The sequence below is a fragment of the Gadus chalcogrammus genome, chromosome 17 (assembly GCF_026213295.1).
Source record: "Gadus chalcogrammus isolate NIFS_2021 chromosome 17, NIFS_Gcha_1.0, whole genome shotgun sequence".
Classification (NCBI taxonomy): domain Eukaryota; kingdom Metazoa; phylum Chordata; class Actinopteri; order Gadiformes; family Gadidae; genus Gadus; species Gadus chalcogrammus.
The window spans coordinates 7,774,363-7,789,091 of record NC_079428.1 but is presented as its reverse complement, the minus strand read 5'-3'; the positions used below and the strand labels follow the sequence as shown (position 1 = coordinate 7,789,091).

Sequence of the window (14,729 nt, the reverse complement as noted above, 5' to 3'; positions counted from 1 at the left end):
ATTAATTAACTGAGGAAAAAACCTGCAATCTTGATTTGTAAGGCATTTCTTAACCACTGCATTTGTGTGTTCCCACAAAAGGCCAATGTTTGGAAGGTGCCTTTTGCCTGTGTTTCTGTGTCAATACAATTACGTATGGTGGAGGGCGCACACACACACACACCTACAGACATCTTACACGACAGATACACACACACAGACAAGACATTCACACTCAGACAGACATATATGCCCAGACAGACATACACACACGCACACATTTAAACGTCAGCGCTCACCCATGACCCTCCCGGCGTTTCACAACCACTCCCTTGCCTTTCTTTACACATTTTAAGAGGCATACCTGTCGTCTATCACCAACCATGAACCACACAAAATGAGGGCTTGAAATGTAGTCTGTTGAATTCCGTACACATATTAGACGCTGAATTCGTTAACACGACAATTGCGTCACATGTTCAAATGGGTAGCGGGCGGGTTCACTTCGCCATTGCAGGAAATGACATCAATTGCTGTGTCAAACGGAGTCTGAACAAACAGTAAGTCTAGTCAGCTGACGACTAGCAGAGATGGTGCTTCCCCACCTGTGCATTGAGGGTTTCCGGGTCACTCTCCCCGACATTGTTGATTTTATACCCCATGAGAGTGGGACTAGAACCTGTAACAGCACAGGTAACAGTTTTTAAAGATAAAGATACACTTTATTGATCCTCAATCGTGATACTCTGATGTCACAGCAGCAGAATTATAGGACCGCAGAAAAGGAGGACATTTTTTATTTGTTCAATATTGACCAAACATCCGTATCCTGCTCGGTACACTAAAGTGGGTCCCTACATGCCAAGAAGACACCTTGCGATTTTTGCATCAGGAAAAAAACTGGTTTTATCCGCAGTCAGGTGATGTCGAAAGAGGGGAAGAGGTGGGCACAGGCAGGTGTGCCCGCCCTTCCGTCAAGGCTTGCCTTGTCAGCAGTAAGTCATTTAGGAGCGAGGGGGCGGGGGGCAAGGCACAGTAATAATAAAAGCGAGGGATCTAGAGTTGATAAATGACGATTGCGGTAGGAGTCACACGGGAACCACTTGAATCCAATTATTCTCCCTCTTCCTCCTGGTTTTCTTTTTTCCTCTTCAGCCTGTGGGTGACCCAGATATATTTTTCACCCTCCCCTTGATACAAATGAGCAACCATCTTCTTCAACGGGTGCAGGGTCAAGCTTGTGTGTGTGTGTGTGTGTGTGTGTGTGTGTGTGTGTGTGTGTGTGTGTGTGTGTGTGTGTGTGTGTGTGTGTGTGTGTGTGTGTGTGTGTGTGTGTGTGTGTGTGTGTGTGTGTGTGCGAGCGTGTCAAAGAACGAGGCAGGGGAGTAGGTGGGTAATTCATCAAGGGTTATTGAAAATCAGAGCTGGCCGCTGTGGCTCGATGCCAGTGTGGACCCACCCAGGCAAAGCATTTCACAGGGGGGGTGGTGGAGTTTAAAGAAAGGGAGGGCGTGTTTGTGTGTGTGCTTGTAATCACAACACACACCTGATGTTGAAGACAGTAAACAGCAGTTGTTTATAGGGAAAGGAGGCCGGGCAGTACATCACATGTTGAGGTGGAATAGAAGCTTTCAGAATAGCCCCACTCTAACGACCTGGCCAGCCCTGCTAATCTTTGTATTTTGCTTTGTTTTCTTGCTTGCTTATCTCAGCGTACCCCCAGTATATTGGCACACCATGTTGTGCAAACGTTTTTATTTCCTTCTTTCACTCTTTAATTATTTTTTACCTGGCACCCCTTTCCGTCATTTCTTTCCCTTTATTCATTTGGGTGTTTCTCCCTCTTTCTCATGGTTTATTTTGTTACAAGTGCGCTATTTCCTTCATATTGTATCGATGTATTTAACATAGACGAATCTCCAAGGAATCAGACAAACAGAAAGAAAATTACGTCATTATTTCCTGTCAGAAGAAAACATTGAGAGAAGCCTGCATTTTCATACACACAACTTAAAGCTAGGGGAAGCATTTCTGGTCATAATTGTTGAAATCAATCCGGCAATCAATAAAGCAAAGGCTGAGTCAGAAAAAGTAACAATTCCGGTATCTCAGGCTGTTGCAGACCTGTGCTGTACACTCATTGCACATAACCAGAGCCTCCTACAAGCCTAGGCAGACCTATTGCTAAAGCTAGCCAGCTAGTCACTTCTTTTAGGGGAGAGGCTTTGAAGTGAGGGCCGACGGGTTTGGTGGGAATTTTTCAGGAGGGGGATACTTTCAAAATTGAGCTAGTTTTCTCAAATTGCCAACTCTAGCGTTAAGTTCTATGTATGTATGTAGCCTTCGTGTTCTCTAAATGTTTCCTGTTCAGAGGAGAACAGGAAACCTCCTGTTTGTGTGTGTGAGCACTCATGCTTGTTGCTAGCAGAGCGCACACGCTACGTGACTTTCCCGCTGTTTTCCTACGCGGCGCCCCACCCTTAAGTGGGCGCGGCGGTGGCGTCGGGCTGATGAAACGGGCAAACCCCCACGGTCTCTTCCAGCACCCGGCTCCTCCTGGCTGCGGCGTCACAAGGGTTCATCCAATTACTGTTTGACTCTCCCTGAGACTCTCCCATCCTCCTCCCCCTCCTACTCCTCTTGCTCTTCCTCCTCTTCCTCCTCATTCATCTTCCTCTCCCCTGCTCCCTTCCTCCCTCTCTCCTTCTCTTTTCCTTTTTACTCCCCCTTCTCTCTCCACCATCTCTCCTCCTCCTTCTCCTTTTAGTCCCCTCTCTCTTCCTCCCAGTCTTCCTTCTCCTCCTCCTCCTCCTCCCTTCTCTTCGTCCCCATGCTCTCTTCCTCCCTCCCTTTTCCCTCCACCCTCTCTCTCCCCCTCCCCAGGTTCCACCACACCAGACCTTTACCGATTCATCAGGGGTGACGGTGATCCACAGTTTAGATCACTATTAATATAGGAAGGACCAAGGGGAAATGTCTCCCTCTTCTCCCTCCCCCATCTCTCCCTCTCTCCCGCCTTAAGATGCTCCCTCCCTCTCCTTCCCTTCCTTCCGCCGTCCACGCCCATCCCTATCTCTGTACCTGCCCCTCTTTCCCTCCCTCCCTCCCTCCCTCCCTAATTCCCTCCATGTCTTTCTCTCGCCCTGCCCCTCTCTCCCTCCCCCTCTCCTTCCCTCCCCCTTTTTTTCCTTGTCCATCTCTCCTTCCCTCTCTGCCCTCCTTGTCGTTATAGATTATAAAAATTGAAGATCGAGGGCTGTGTGTCCATTTTGGCCTCAGGTCGGTCGCAATCATACGCTTTCTTCCTCTCCTTCATTTTTACAATCGTGTCCAGCGATAGTCATGTCGTTTTATTCCTAGGGATGCACCGAAATGAAAATTCTTGGCCGAATACCGAAAACCAAAAACACCGAAAAATAATTATTATGCCAATTATTAGTACCATGCATTTATGGCTATGACTGTGTAATAACTTTGTTTAAATCAAGGCATTGCAATTTTTGCAAATCGCTATACGTGGGTCTTTCTCAGAAACATTGAAAAACGTCCACACCGCAGACATATTGGCGCTTAGCCAGACAAGCGTGTGCTGGCCGAAAATCTCCGGTGCATCCCTATCCTCCATTTTGTGCCATAACGGAATCTGTAATCAAAAGAGAGGCGCGGTGTAGCTCTCTGCCCCCGGTCCACTGGACGTTTTATCAGCCCAACGCTGAGCTACGGAAACAAGAGGCGGTCTGTGACTTTGGCCCCTCCAGTGTCCCCGGAGCCGGTTCATAGTGATGCTTAACAATACACGCTGTTCGCTTTCATAGGGGCCCCAGTCTCCCCGGAGTGAGAATTAATACCGCCGTTTTATTTATTTATTTTAAAACCCTTTTCTTTTTGCTAAGGCCCAAAGAGCTGCCTTAACTTGTATTTTGCCATAAAACTTTAAAGCGATTCAGGCGGTGTAGCCATTGTCTGTGGCCCCTGGGTGGGGTCGCCTAATGGTGGTGATCAGCTTTTGTATTATCTGTCAAACCTCTCTCTCTCTCTCTCTCTCTCTCCCTCCCTCCCTCCCTGCCTCTCTCTCTCTCTCTCTCTCTCTCTCTCTCTCTCTCGCTGTTATTCACACCTTCCCCTCCGTCTGCCCCAGCCCTCCCTCCCTTTCTTCCTCTCTCTTTCTTCCCTAACTCGTCCCCTCTCTCCCTCAGCTCTCTTTTACTCATCATCGTCTCCCCCCCCCCAATCACAAACTAATGGAGGCCTCGCGATGGCTCCAAACTCCCTCCACCGCACTCTATGCTACTCTCCAGCCAATATTACCCATGGAGAGTAATGACGGCGTGGATATTTACACCCAAGTGCTCCGTTTCTGTCTGGGTGAAACGAGACAGTGGGGAGGTGGGGTGGGGGGGGTGGAGCAGCGACGGAGTTTATCACCATTATGCTAATAAGGATGGCTATGGCCATAATGAGCAGCCATTATAAAGGGTGGAGGGATTGAATATATGTGATTCTAATGAAACGCTTCCCCTGCAACCCTCTCTCCCGTTCTCGCCCCCCCTGCCTCTCGCTCTCTCTGCCTTGGCTCCTTCTCTCTCTCTCTCTCTCTCTCTCTCTCTCTCTCTCTCTCTCTCTCTCTCTCTCTCTCTCTCTCTCTCTCTCTCTCTCTCTCTCTCTCTCTCTCTCTCTCTCTCTTCCCCCCCCCCCCCCCCCCCCATTTGACGTCGTTACACCCTGTAATTACTAGAGCTGAGAATAATGTAGGTAGTTTGTTGTTTCCCTCCCCATTCCCCCACGGCCCGGCAAAAGAGACGAGGGGTCAAAACAACCAGAGCTCTGTCTGGGTCCGTCGGGGGGGGGGGGTTTGTCTCTGGGTTCAAAACAGAAGGGATGTCCTGCTGCCGGCGCGCCGCTCCACACAGGAGTGGGGGGGTCAGAGGTGTGCGGTCCTGTGAGTGAACCAGCGTGCGTGGGGTGGATGAACCCCGGGCTCTATCCCGGAACACGGTTCAGCCCGGCCAACGTCCGAGCCCAGAGCGGGAAAGCAGGGTCAAGTAGAATGTCACTGTAATTGGACGGGCTGGACAGCCTGGGGGGGGGGGGGGGGGGGGGGGGGGGGGGCTGTGGTTATGAATGCTGATATCCACAGGACACCTCTTCAGTCATGGTAGAGCACGAGGAGAAGCAAGGCGTTCTTTCCTCCTGGGAAAGTCATGTCTTTGACCGTCTTTGTGTGTGATGCATCACCTGGACTTCTGCCCTCTGACCTGTGACCTCACCACACGTCCCCTCCGTCTCCCCCACTTCCTCCTTCTCTCTCTCTCCCCTTTTTCTTAAGAATGTTACATCGATTTTCTAAACGTTCACAATTCTCACCTGACGACAGCCGTTTGAGACACGAGGTACCAAGGCAGTGTAGTGTAGTTTGGGTGTCGACATACTAACTTGTAGACATCCATCACCCACCTAACCCAGAGTCCACTGTAAATTGCATGGGATAAAAGCGACTGCTAAAATGGTTCAACAGCATGGAAGGAGTGTCCGGCCATGGCTAAAAACCGAAGACCGATGGCCTCATAATCTAAATTGTCTCATCTTCTGGGTCTTGGAGTCTCCTTAATGACCAACTGCTTAAAATAGTAAAGTGTCAATTATTTTGCATTTATTAGCATCATTTTACAGGGCCAGCACATGCATGGCTGAATGCCCGGCTTTCCATTTCCATTAGATCTGCCAGGGAAGGAAAAAAACGACAAACGGACAAAAAGCTTTAAAGACGTGGACTGAGGATACCCAACGACGGCATCACTCTCTACCACCACCTCACTAACGCCTTCCCCTCTCCCTCCCCCCCGCCAGGTGACCCCCTCCTCCAAGATCGTGGGCGACCTGGCCCAGTTCATGGTGCAGAACAACCTGACCCGGGCGGAGGTGGAGGAGCAGGCGGACGAGCTGTCGCTGCCCCTGTCCGTGGTGGAGTTCCTGCAGGGGCACATCGGCATCCCCCACGGGGGCTTCCCCGAGCCCCTGAGGAGCAAGGTGCGCACGCACACACACACACACACACACACACACACACACACACACACACACACACACACACACACACACACACACACACACACACACACACACACACACACACACACACACACACACACACTGAATGAGGGAGAATTGTCATCAGAATATCATAATACTTATACAAATAATTTGATTACCTGCAACCAAGCAAAAGTCTAAATAAATAAAGAGTGGCTGATTATTTTTAAATGCCGATGATAATTAAAGACTTTGCAACACAAAGTGGAGCCAATCCCAGCCCGCCCAATAAACATCCCTAATACAAAGAAATAACACTATACTACCATCGAGAAATGGATAAGTCATCAGCAAAAGACTGGGGCAATCCCGATCCCCACCAGTGGGGGCGCCACTGGGCCCGTATCTCTTCCAGGCGTTCGGGCTCCAGTCCACTCACCGCTCCGTCCGGTAGAATCTTCTGTGTCTCCTTCTTATTCCAGATGAGCTTAATGTGGGGCCGCGGCGGCGCCTCGGTGAAACACTCTTTGTAGCGTTTCATCAGCGCCCGTCTAAATATAGCCTTCCCACTTGGTCCAACTTCGGCAAAGACTTCACATCAAATGTGCGTATCTGAGACATTTAGAATGCCAACATATATTTCACGATATCCACAAGTATGCAGGCTATAAACGGCACCATTAGCCTTTCTGTCAGGTGTGTGTGTGTGTGTGTGTGTGTGTGTGTGTGTGTGTGTGTGTGTGTGTGTGTGTGTGTGTGTGTGTGTGTGTGTGTGTGTGTGTGTGTGTATAGTTCAAGATATGAGCTTGAGTCCTATGGTTTCTAATCAGGCGAGCGTGCACAAGCCAGACGGTCAGCGTTCACGCAGCCCAACACAGGGCAGAGATGACCGGCAAAGAGGCTAGCTGACGCTAGGTGCTAGCGCTGAGGCTGTGAAGGTCAATGCGACGCCATAATTACGTTTTGGTGCTGGTAATTGACCAGCCAGCGGGCGTTTCATTTGGTAAAACACTGTCACATGCATTTATCTCTCTCTCTCTCTCTCATGTTCTCTGTGTTTCTGGTCTCACTCTTCTCACTCTGTCCCTAGGTTTCTCCCTCTCTCTCCTTTCCTCCTCCTCCCTTCGGTCTTTCTCCTCTTTTCCTCTCCCCTCTCCATCCCCTTCCCTCCCTCTCGTTCCCTCCTCTCACACGAACACCTGCCATCTCTAAAGAACTTTAGACGGAAGGCAAGCGAGTGACAGGAACCCTTTTACCCCAAACATCCCTCTGTGTAGCAGGTGACTCACGGATGTTTTTTTGCTAGTTTCCATTAACGACTACGTCACTGTCGATGGGTGGGGGGGGCGGGCGAAGTAATGAAAGGAAACAGGAAGGAGTGAGGGTGAAATAAAACATAAAACAACCTTCTGAGCTGCTGTCGAGTACGGGCGTCCACTTAGCATGCACCGCGGTCGAAGTGCGTCCTTGAGACATTTTTAGAAAAGGTAGAAATAAATGTGTTCTTTTGTCGAACGATGTCTTTGAGAGAACCTCGGATGGAGTTTGTCGGGAACATGTCTCGAAGCTTTCAAAGTCAGCTTTATTGTCAATTCTAAATTATGTGCCAGTCAAAACGTTTGTCACCGACCCACGGTGCAATAAGGTGAAAGGGAGAAAATTTGATAAAATAAAATAGGTTATATCACAATAAATAAATTCTAAATAGTGCAAAATAAATCAGAATAGTGCAAAGTTTAGTGAAAAAAAACGGTATGCATAAAATGAAGTTCAAAAAAGTAAATAGATTGAAATATCCAAAATCTGTTCTTGGGGGCAAATGGGAGGGAGTTTTAAAGTCCAGTGTTCGAGGGGGCAGAGGTGAGGGAAGGAGGAGAGAGGACAGCCTGGTGGAAAAAGCTGTTTCCCAGTCTGGTGGAGCCGGCCTGGAAGCTGCGATGCCGTCTCCCAGATGGCAGGTGGCTGAAGAGCCTGTGTGAGGGCTTGGTGGGGTCATTCCACAAAGCTGGTTGCTATGCGGTTCAGGCAGGTTCCGTAGATGTCGAGGAGGGCGGGGAGTAGGACACCGATGATCCTTCCAGTGGCCTCCAGTCTTCCCTTCAGGGTCATGCGTTTGGAAGCAGTGCGGCTCCCAAACCACGCAGTGATGCAGCTGGTCAGGATGCTCTCCATGGTGCCTCTGTAGAACGAGCACATGATGGATGCTCTCGCTCTCTTGCTCTCTTGCTCTCTTGCTCTCTTCAGCTTGCGGCGGAAGTAGAGGCGGCGCTTGGTCTTGGGACTTGGTGATGGATGTCCGGGAGAGATCCTCACTGATGTGAACCTCCAGGAAATTGATGCTGCTCCCTCTCTCCGCATAAGTCAGTGGGGGTTTAGGAGTGGGGACTCTCCTGAAATCGATTGCAACCTCCTTGGTCTTCTCGACGTTCAGGGGGAGGTCGTTATCTCTACACACCACGTTGATTGACCTCCTTCCTGTAGTGGGTCTCATCGTTGCCCCAGAAGGAAGGAGCGCAGTCGTGGGTCAGCAGTGTGAAGAGCAGGGGGCTGAGCACACAGCCTTGGGGGGGGCCCCCGTGCTCAGAACGGTGGTTCTGGATGTGTTGCTGCCGACCCGCACTGCCTGAGGCCTCTCGCTGTGGAAGTCCAGCAGCCAATTGCACAGGGAAGTGCTGAGCCCAAGCTGGTCCATTTTGCCGATCAGCTGCTGAGGGATGATGGTGTTGAAGGCTGAACTAAAGTCTATGTGAGGGCTAGGTGAAGAGCAGAAGAGAAAGCATATGTTACCTCGCTGTGCAAACTGGTAGGGGTACAGGGTGACGGGGAGGGTGGATATAATGTGAGCCATGAATAGCCTTTTAAAGCACATCATGATTATGGGGGTCAGTGCAACGGGATGATAGTCATAGAAAATGGATGTTGAGGGCTTCTTTGCAACAGGTATGATGGTGGTGGCTTTGAAGCGCGACGGAAGAGCAGCCTGATTCAGAGAAGCGTTGAAAATGTCTGTGAAGACAGGTGTCACGTTAAAATTGTACCGGGGGCGAAAATTGTACCGGCCTACGTCATCGTTTGTTTACATCCTGACAACCTGCCCGGCAACAGACGACGCGATGCAGAAAACATGTTTCCAAACGACGAAACACCTTGGGGTACATGGCGGCGGACATCGCGTCCTCGGGTGTGATGTCATCGCCGTGTGCCACGCGCAGACCCTCTTCCAGGGCCTTGAAGTCCATGGGGGGCTGTTGCCGGATCGCTATCTGTATTATGATAGATAGCGATAACACAAGTGTTATCGCTATCTATCATAATACAGATAGCGATCCGCTATCTGTATTATGTTATTTCGTCGTTTGGAAACATGTTTTCTGCATCGTGTCGTCTGTTGCCGGGCAGGTTGTCAGGTTGTCAGGATGTAAACAAACAATGACGTAGGCCGGTACAATTTTCGCCCCCGGTACAATTTTAACGTGACAACGGCACACGGCCAGGGATGTTGTCTAGACCTGCAGCCTTGCGGGTGTTGGTCTTGGAGGGGGTCGATCTTCTGTGGGGGTGTGCTGTTGTGTGCTTCAAACCTGGCAAAGAAGCCGTCGAGGTCATTCAGCATGGAGGTGCGGCTGTCACAGATGTGTGGCGAGGGTTTGTATTCCGAGGGTCTGGATTCCACGCCACAGGCGCCGCACCTCTCTGCTGTCTTTGTGTGTTATTTTTGTGGCGTGGCTGCATTTGGCTTTCCTGATGCCACGGGACAGGTTGGCCCTCGCTGTTCTCAGGCAGGCTGCGTCCCCAGCTCTGAAGGTGTAATCCTGGCCCCTCAGTAGCCCGTGGACCTCTCCTGTCAGCCATGGCTTCTGTTGCTGGTTACATCAGCAATGCATTTGCCAATGTAGGAGGTGACAGTGTCAGGGTAGCTAGGGAGCTCCGGGTAAAGGCACTTACCAATGCACCGGCCCCCAGCATTGGATGTCTTCATCAGACTATTGAGGATGTTTCCAGCTGCGGCTTGAGCGTATGCAAGTTCAAACGCACGCAACAGTGCTAATACACGACCCGCAGAGATGAATGGAAATGTAACACGCCCAATACGCACAGAGGTGCTAACACAGTGAACGATATCAACACTCTGAAAACAAGTGTGCACAGAAATAAACGTGACAAACAAAAGGGCGTCTACGTCATGAAAGCACAGGATTTATTTGCAAGGGAACGAGGGAACACTGTGAACGAGTCTCTCCCATCCCTCTCCCCCTCTCTCAGCGCATGTCTCCCTCCCAGAGCCCCACAGTGATTGTATTGAGTGATTCCTACAGATTTGGCCTTAACTCAATTCTTCCCCTCGGTCCCTCTCTCTCTCCCCCACCCCCCCTCCAGGTGATCAAGTCGCTCCCCCGTATCGAGGGCCGCCCCGGGGCCTCTCTGCCCCCCATGGACTTCAAGGCCCTGGAAGAGGGTCTGCGCGTGGCACACGGCGATGACATCACACCCGAGGACGTGATGTCCGCCGCCATGTACCCCAAGGTGTTCCAGGAGTACAAAGAGTTCACCGGTTTGTTACACGCACGCACACGCACACGCGGACACACACCCACGTACGGATACACGGACACACACACGTACGGACACGCAGACATTCACACGTACGTACATACGGACACACACACGTACACACGTACATACACACACACCAACCCAGACAGATTAATTTTGTATATGCCCTGCAGAAATAACCCTTGTTTTAATAAAACTTGTTTTGAACTCAAATTAATTATTAAAGCTGTTCATTTGAATGTATCTGTAGTTATGACTGCATATATATTTATACAATCGGACATGGAAATACTCCAAAGAAGAGAACTCTTCAAAAAATCAATGCACAGGTTTCTTATACTTTTTAAGGATAGTGTTGAATATATTTGTGTTTTGAGTGTTATTGAATGGCTGCCCTAACCCCAACCCTTTGTTCATAAATCTCTCTCTCTCTCTCTCTGTCTCTCTCTCTCTCTCTCTGTCTCTCTCTCTCTCTCTCTCTCTCTCTCTCTCTCTCTCTCTCTCTCTCTCTCTCTGTCTCTGTCTCTGTCTCTGTCTCTGTCTCTTTCTGTCTGTCTGTGTAGCTAACTTCGGCCCAGTCGACTGCCTGAACACAAGGCTTTTCCTGGACGGACCAAAGATCGCTGAGGAGTTTGAGGTAGGAAAAACGATATGCATAATCTCTATATCCTTTTCCTTTTCATGTATTTTTCAATGAGGTCAGTGTAAAGGCAGTCAACTAGAAGGTAGTTGGTTCAAGAAATATGTTTGGACTTTAGGCCCCCTCCTACTCTGCCACTTTAAAGTGGGGGGCCGACTTCAGCGGAACACACTGCTGCACGACTGGTCTTGACCATCAGTCCTGGGTCGGCGGTCAACACTAGGCAACTGGGAAAAGGGGGGGTGACTGCAAATGACGCGGGACAAGTCCATTCACATAGACGTGCATGTTGTCCATGAGGTGTATGTGTATAGACGCTTATGGGATGTGTTGGCACAGTCAATACTACTGAATAAAATATGTTTTTGCAAGTCTTTAAGCAAGGACTTTAACCAAGGATTTTCGTTTGGAGGAAAACCGCCAAACTAAATAAAGTGCAAAGTGGGAACATTATTTTATTAGCTACGTTCCTCTTTGAGAGGAAAAAGGTTTGTCTAATAGTTTCACATGCGAGTAGTCTGAGCTTTTGACATTTACTCCTATTCCAACACTGAAGCCTTGGTTTAAAAGTCATATTAATAATGATAATTGTCGTTCTACCGCATAATATATTTAGCTTCCCGGGCCGCTCGTCAGCTGTAAACGCCCTTGACTGCTCGCTTTCAAGAAGCATTTCTAAAACGTTCCTCTGCTAATCATGACTTATTCAGGAAACGGCTCCAAAAAGAAGTCCTGGTGTTGTTAAAGGGGGCCGCGGAGCCAGGCGTTTCCCCGTGTTGACTGCTTCCTCGCTCTCCTCCTCGCTCTCCTCCTCGCTCTCCTCCTCGCTCTCCTCCTCGCTCTCCTCCTCTCTCTCCTCCTCTCTCCTCCTCGCTCTCCTCCTCGCTCTCCTCGTCTCTCTCCTCCTCTCTCTCCCCCTCACTCCCCTCGTCTCTCTCCCCCTCTCTCTCCCCCTCACTCCCCTCCTCTCTCTCCTCCACCTGCTCTCCCACTCGCTCTCCTCAAGAGTCTGGCAGGATTTCTTGAGTCTTAGCGCTCTCTTTGTTCCCCGGCATCGATTCCTCTCATTGGATTTTAATGACACTCCGACACACACACACACACACACACACACACACACACACACACACACACACACTGCCTCTACCCAGAAGGCACCTTCCTGCAGGTTCAATACGACGGCATATTCAGACGTCTGTGTTTAATGTCTCCGCTCACAATCAGAACTGAGCCGTGCGCTCCAAACCTGGCTCCGACCCCCAGCTCAACGCTCCCTGTCAATAAAGACTCTATTGTTCATCCGAGGGTGTATACAATCCATTTGAGATGTGTGTGTATATAACTATATTTCAAGGGATCGCTGTGTGTCGGTCCTTGGGTTATCCTGACAACCGTTAATCCGATCGACTTCACGTTTAGCGCTCATATCACAGAGGACTCCCAAGGAAGTGCGGTGTCTCGCAAGAAGTCGACGGAACGAGCGTTGGCCGTGGAGCGCTGACAATATGGGAGGACGGAGTGGTGCGTTCCGAGCAGGGACTTCACTGGTTCCTATTAATGGAAGAGTCTCTGTATGCACATCTGTCCCTTGATTTCCGTGACAACCCACTCTTCCAATTGACTTCATGCTTGGCGGGGAGCGGCTCTCCGGAACACTCGCATCGATAGCACCGTGCAATCAGTGGCTTGGCGGTGTTGAACAGGCACTGGACTCCTATAGGCGGCAGCTTGTCGTGCTTTATATTGCATGATCACCGACTCCCACGGCGCAATCCTGCAATTATTTCAAAGTGCCCTATTCGTGCGTACTTTTCATACGCGTCATTTTATCGCAGTCAAGGAACGAGGTTTAAAATAAGGGTCAATTCACGGCTAGAGCTGCCGCTTGGGAAGCGTGTCGGGGACAATGCCACTTTGAGTCGGACCCCCCTCCTCTCCGCTTGCACTGCGCGTCGTCACGTACCCTCGCTGCGTTCTCTCCGCCGCCGCCACGCTTGTATGCTTATGCACGCCAACAGTCATCCTCAATAATTGAACTCAATTAAATTGAAGGCGAGGCTTGTGTGTTGACGTTTGTTATGCTGATCCGAGTCCCATCAGATCGCCGGAACGGACCAGTTGTACCATTCATACCATGCATGTCTCTACTCTATTTCAGACCACTGTCAACCCAGTAAAGACTTTGTATACATGTCTATATACTGTATGTGTATATATATAGACATAGATATATATATGTCTATATATATATATATATATTTATGTCTATATAATTATACATATAGAAATATATATACATGTACATATAGACGTGTATATATATATATATGTATGTGTGTATGTATAGATGCATGTATTTAGCATATGCTACATCTCAGGCTCCGTGAATAGTCTGGAATAGCGGGCAATTCCCCACTATTCACTTCGCCTTCGGCAAATAATTGTTAAATATCTTTAGGTAAGTAAACTAAATGAAAAGATTCTTAAGCCACTGTTGATTTTAAATGAAGCAGACGTGGTATATTGATTTAATTTCACAGGTTGGCTTCTGCTGCTTGTTACTCTGGCATTGTGATATGGACGTGTGGATCAATCTGTTTTGTCATCACTGGGCTACCCAGGGTGACAACAAACAACACATAGATTTACTCCATTGTGTTAAAACCATGCTATTAAGTTCACCCCCCCCCTGCTGATGTATGCCTTCAGACGTGTGTGTACACCTTTAAGAGGGACCTTATTTGGGGAGAATTGGCAACAGGAAGGCTAGAGTGAGTCTGCGATGTTCATAGGGGAGGGAGGAGGGAGGGAGTGGGGGATCAGAGTAGAGTCATGGTGTCCTGACCGACTCACGGGTATCCTCCACTCACATCAGCGCCATGGCTATAGTAACCATGGACACAAGAGAGAGAGGGATGGAGAGGGAAGGGGGAGAGTTTAGGGATAGAGAGAGACAAAGGGTGGGAGGGAGTGGGTTCTGGAAGAGAAATGGAGTTTAGGGATAGAGACACAGAAGAGACTGAGACATACACGGTATAGTTTATGGAGAGAGAGGGTGATACATGGGGAGGAAGGGACAGAGAGAGAGGGAAGAGGGAGTGAAGGGGTAGAGGGATGGAGAGGGGAAAGGGATGGAGGGATGAGGAGAGTTAAGGGATCGCAGAGATGTTACCAGGGACGACGTTTGGAATGAATCCGTGAGGATGATGCGTATGAATGAGAGGTGGAAGAGGGGCGGGGGGGGGGGGAAAGTCCAATGCACGGCCACAGCTTGGACCATAGGTTCAACCAGAGGTGCACCTACCGTGGAAACAACGCGAGCACACACATACACGCACAGCTGAGTTGTGCGTTACTGCGTACTTGCGGTGGACAGACGGTGATGTCCTTCAGCATATCGAGCTGCAAATGGCAGTTGAGGAACAACAACACTCCTCGCTCCCTTCCCCTGATTGTCATTTGGTCCCTCCTCCTCCTCCTCCTCCTCCTCCTCCTCCTCCTCCTCCTCCTCCTCCTCCTCCTCCTC

The 14,729-nt window shown here is 49.6% G+C and overlaps 1 protein-coding gene across 1 annotated transcript in view; it reads left to right on the top strand.

The window, feature by feature from the left end:
- Positions 1–14,729, top strand: part of LOC130370323 (pyruvate carboxylase, mitochondrial-like) — a 254,949-nt gene that overhangs the window by 237,061 nt on the left and 3,159 nt on the right. Inside the window, exons 22-24 of the mRNA XM_056576055.1 lie at positions 5,827–6,006; positions 10,387–10,561; positions 11,127–11,200. Coding sequence (XP_056432030.1) covers positions 5,827–6,006; positions 10,387–10,561; positions 11,127–11,200 — 429 coding nt within the window. The remainder of the gene's footprint in view (positions 1–5,826; positions 6,007–10,386; positions 10,562–11,126; positions 11,201–14,729) is intronic.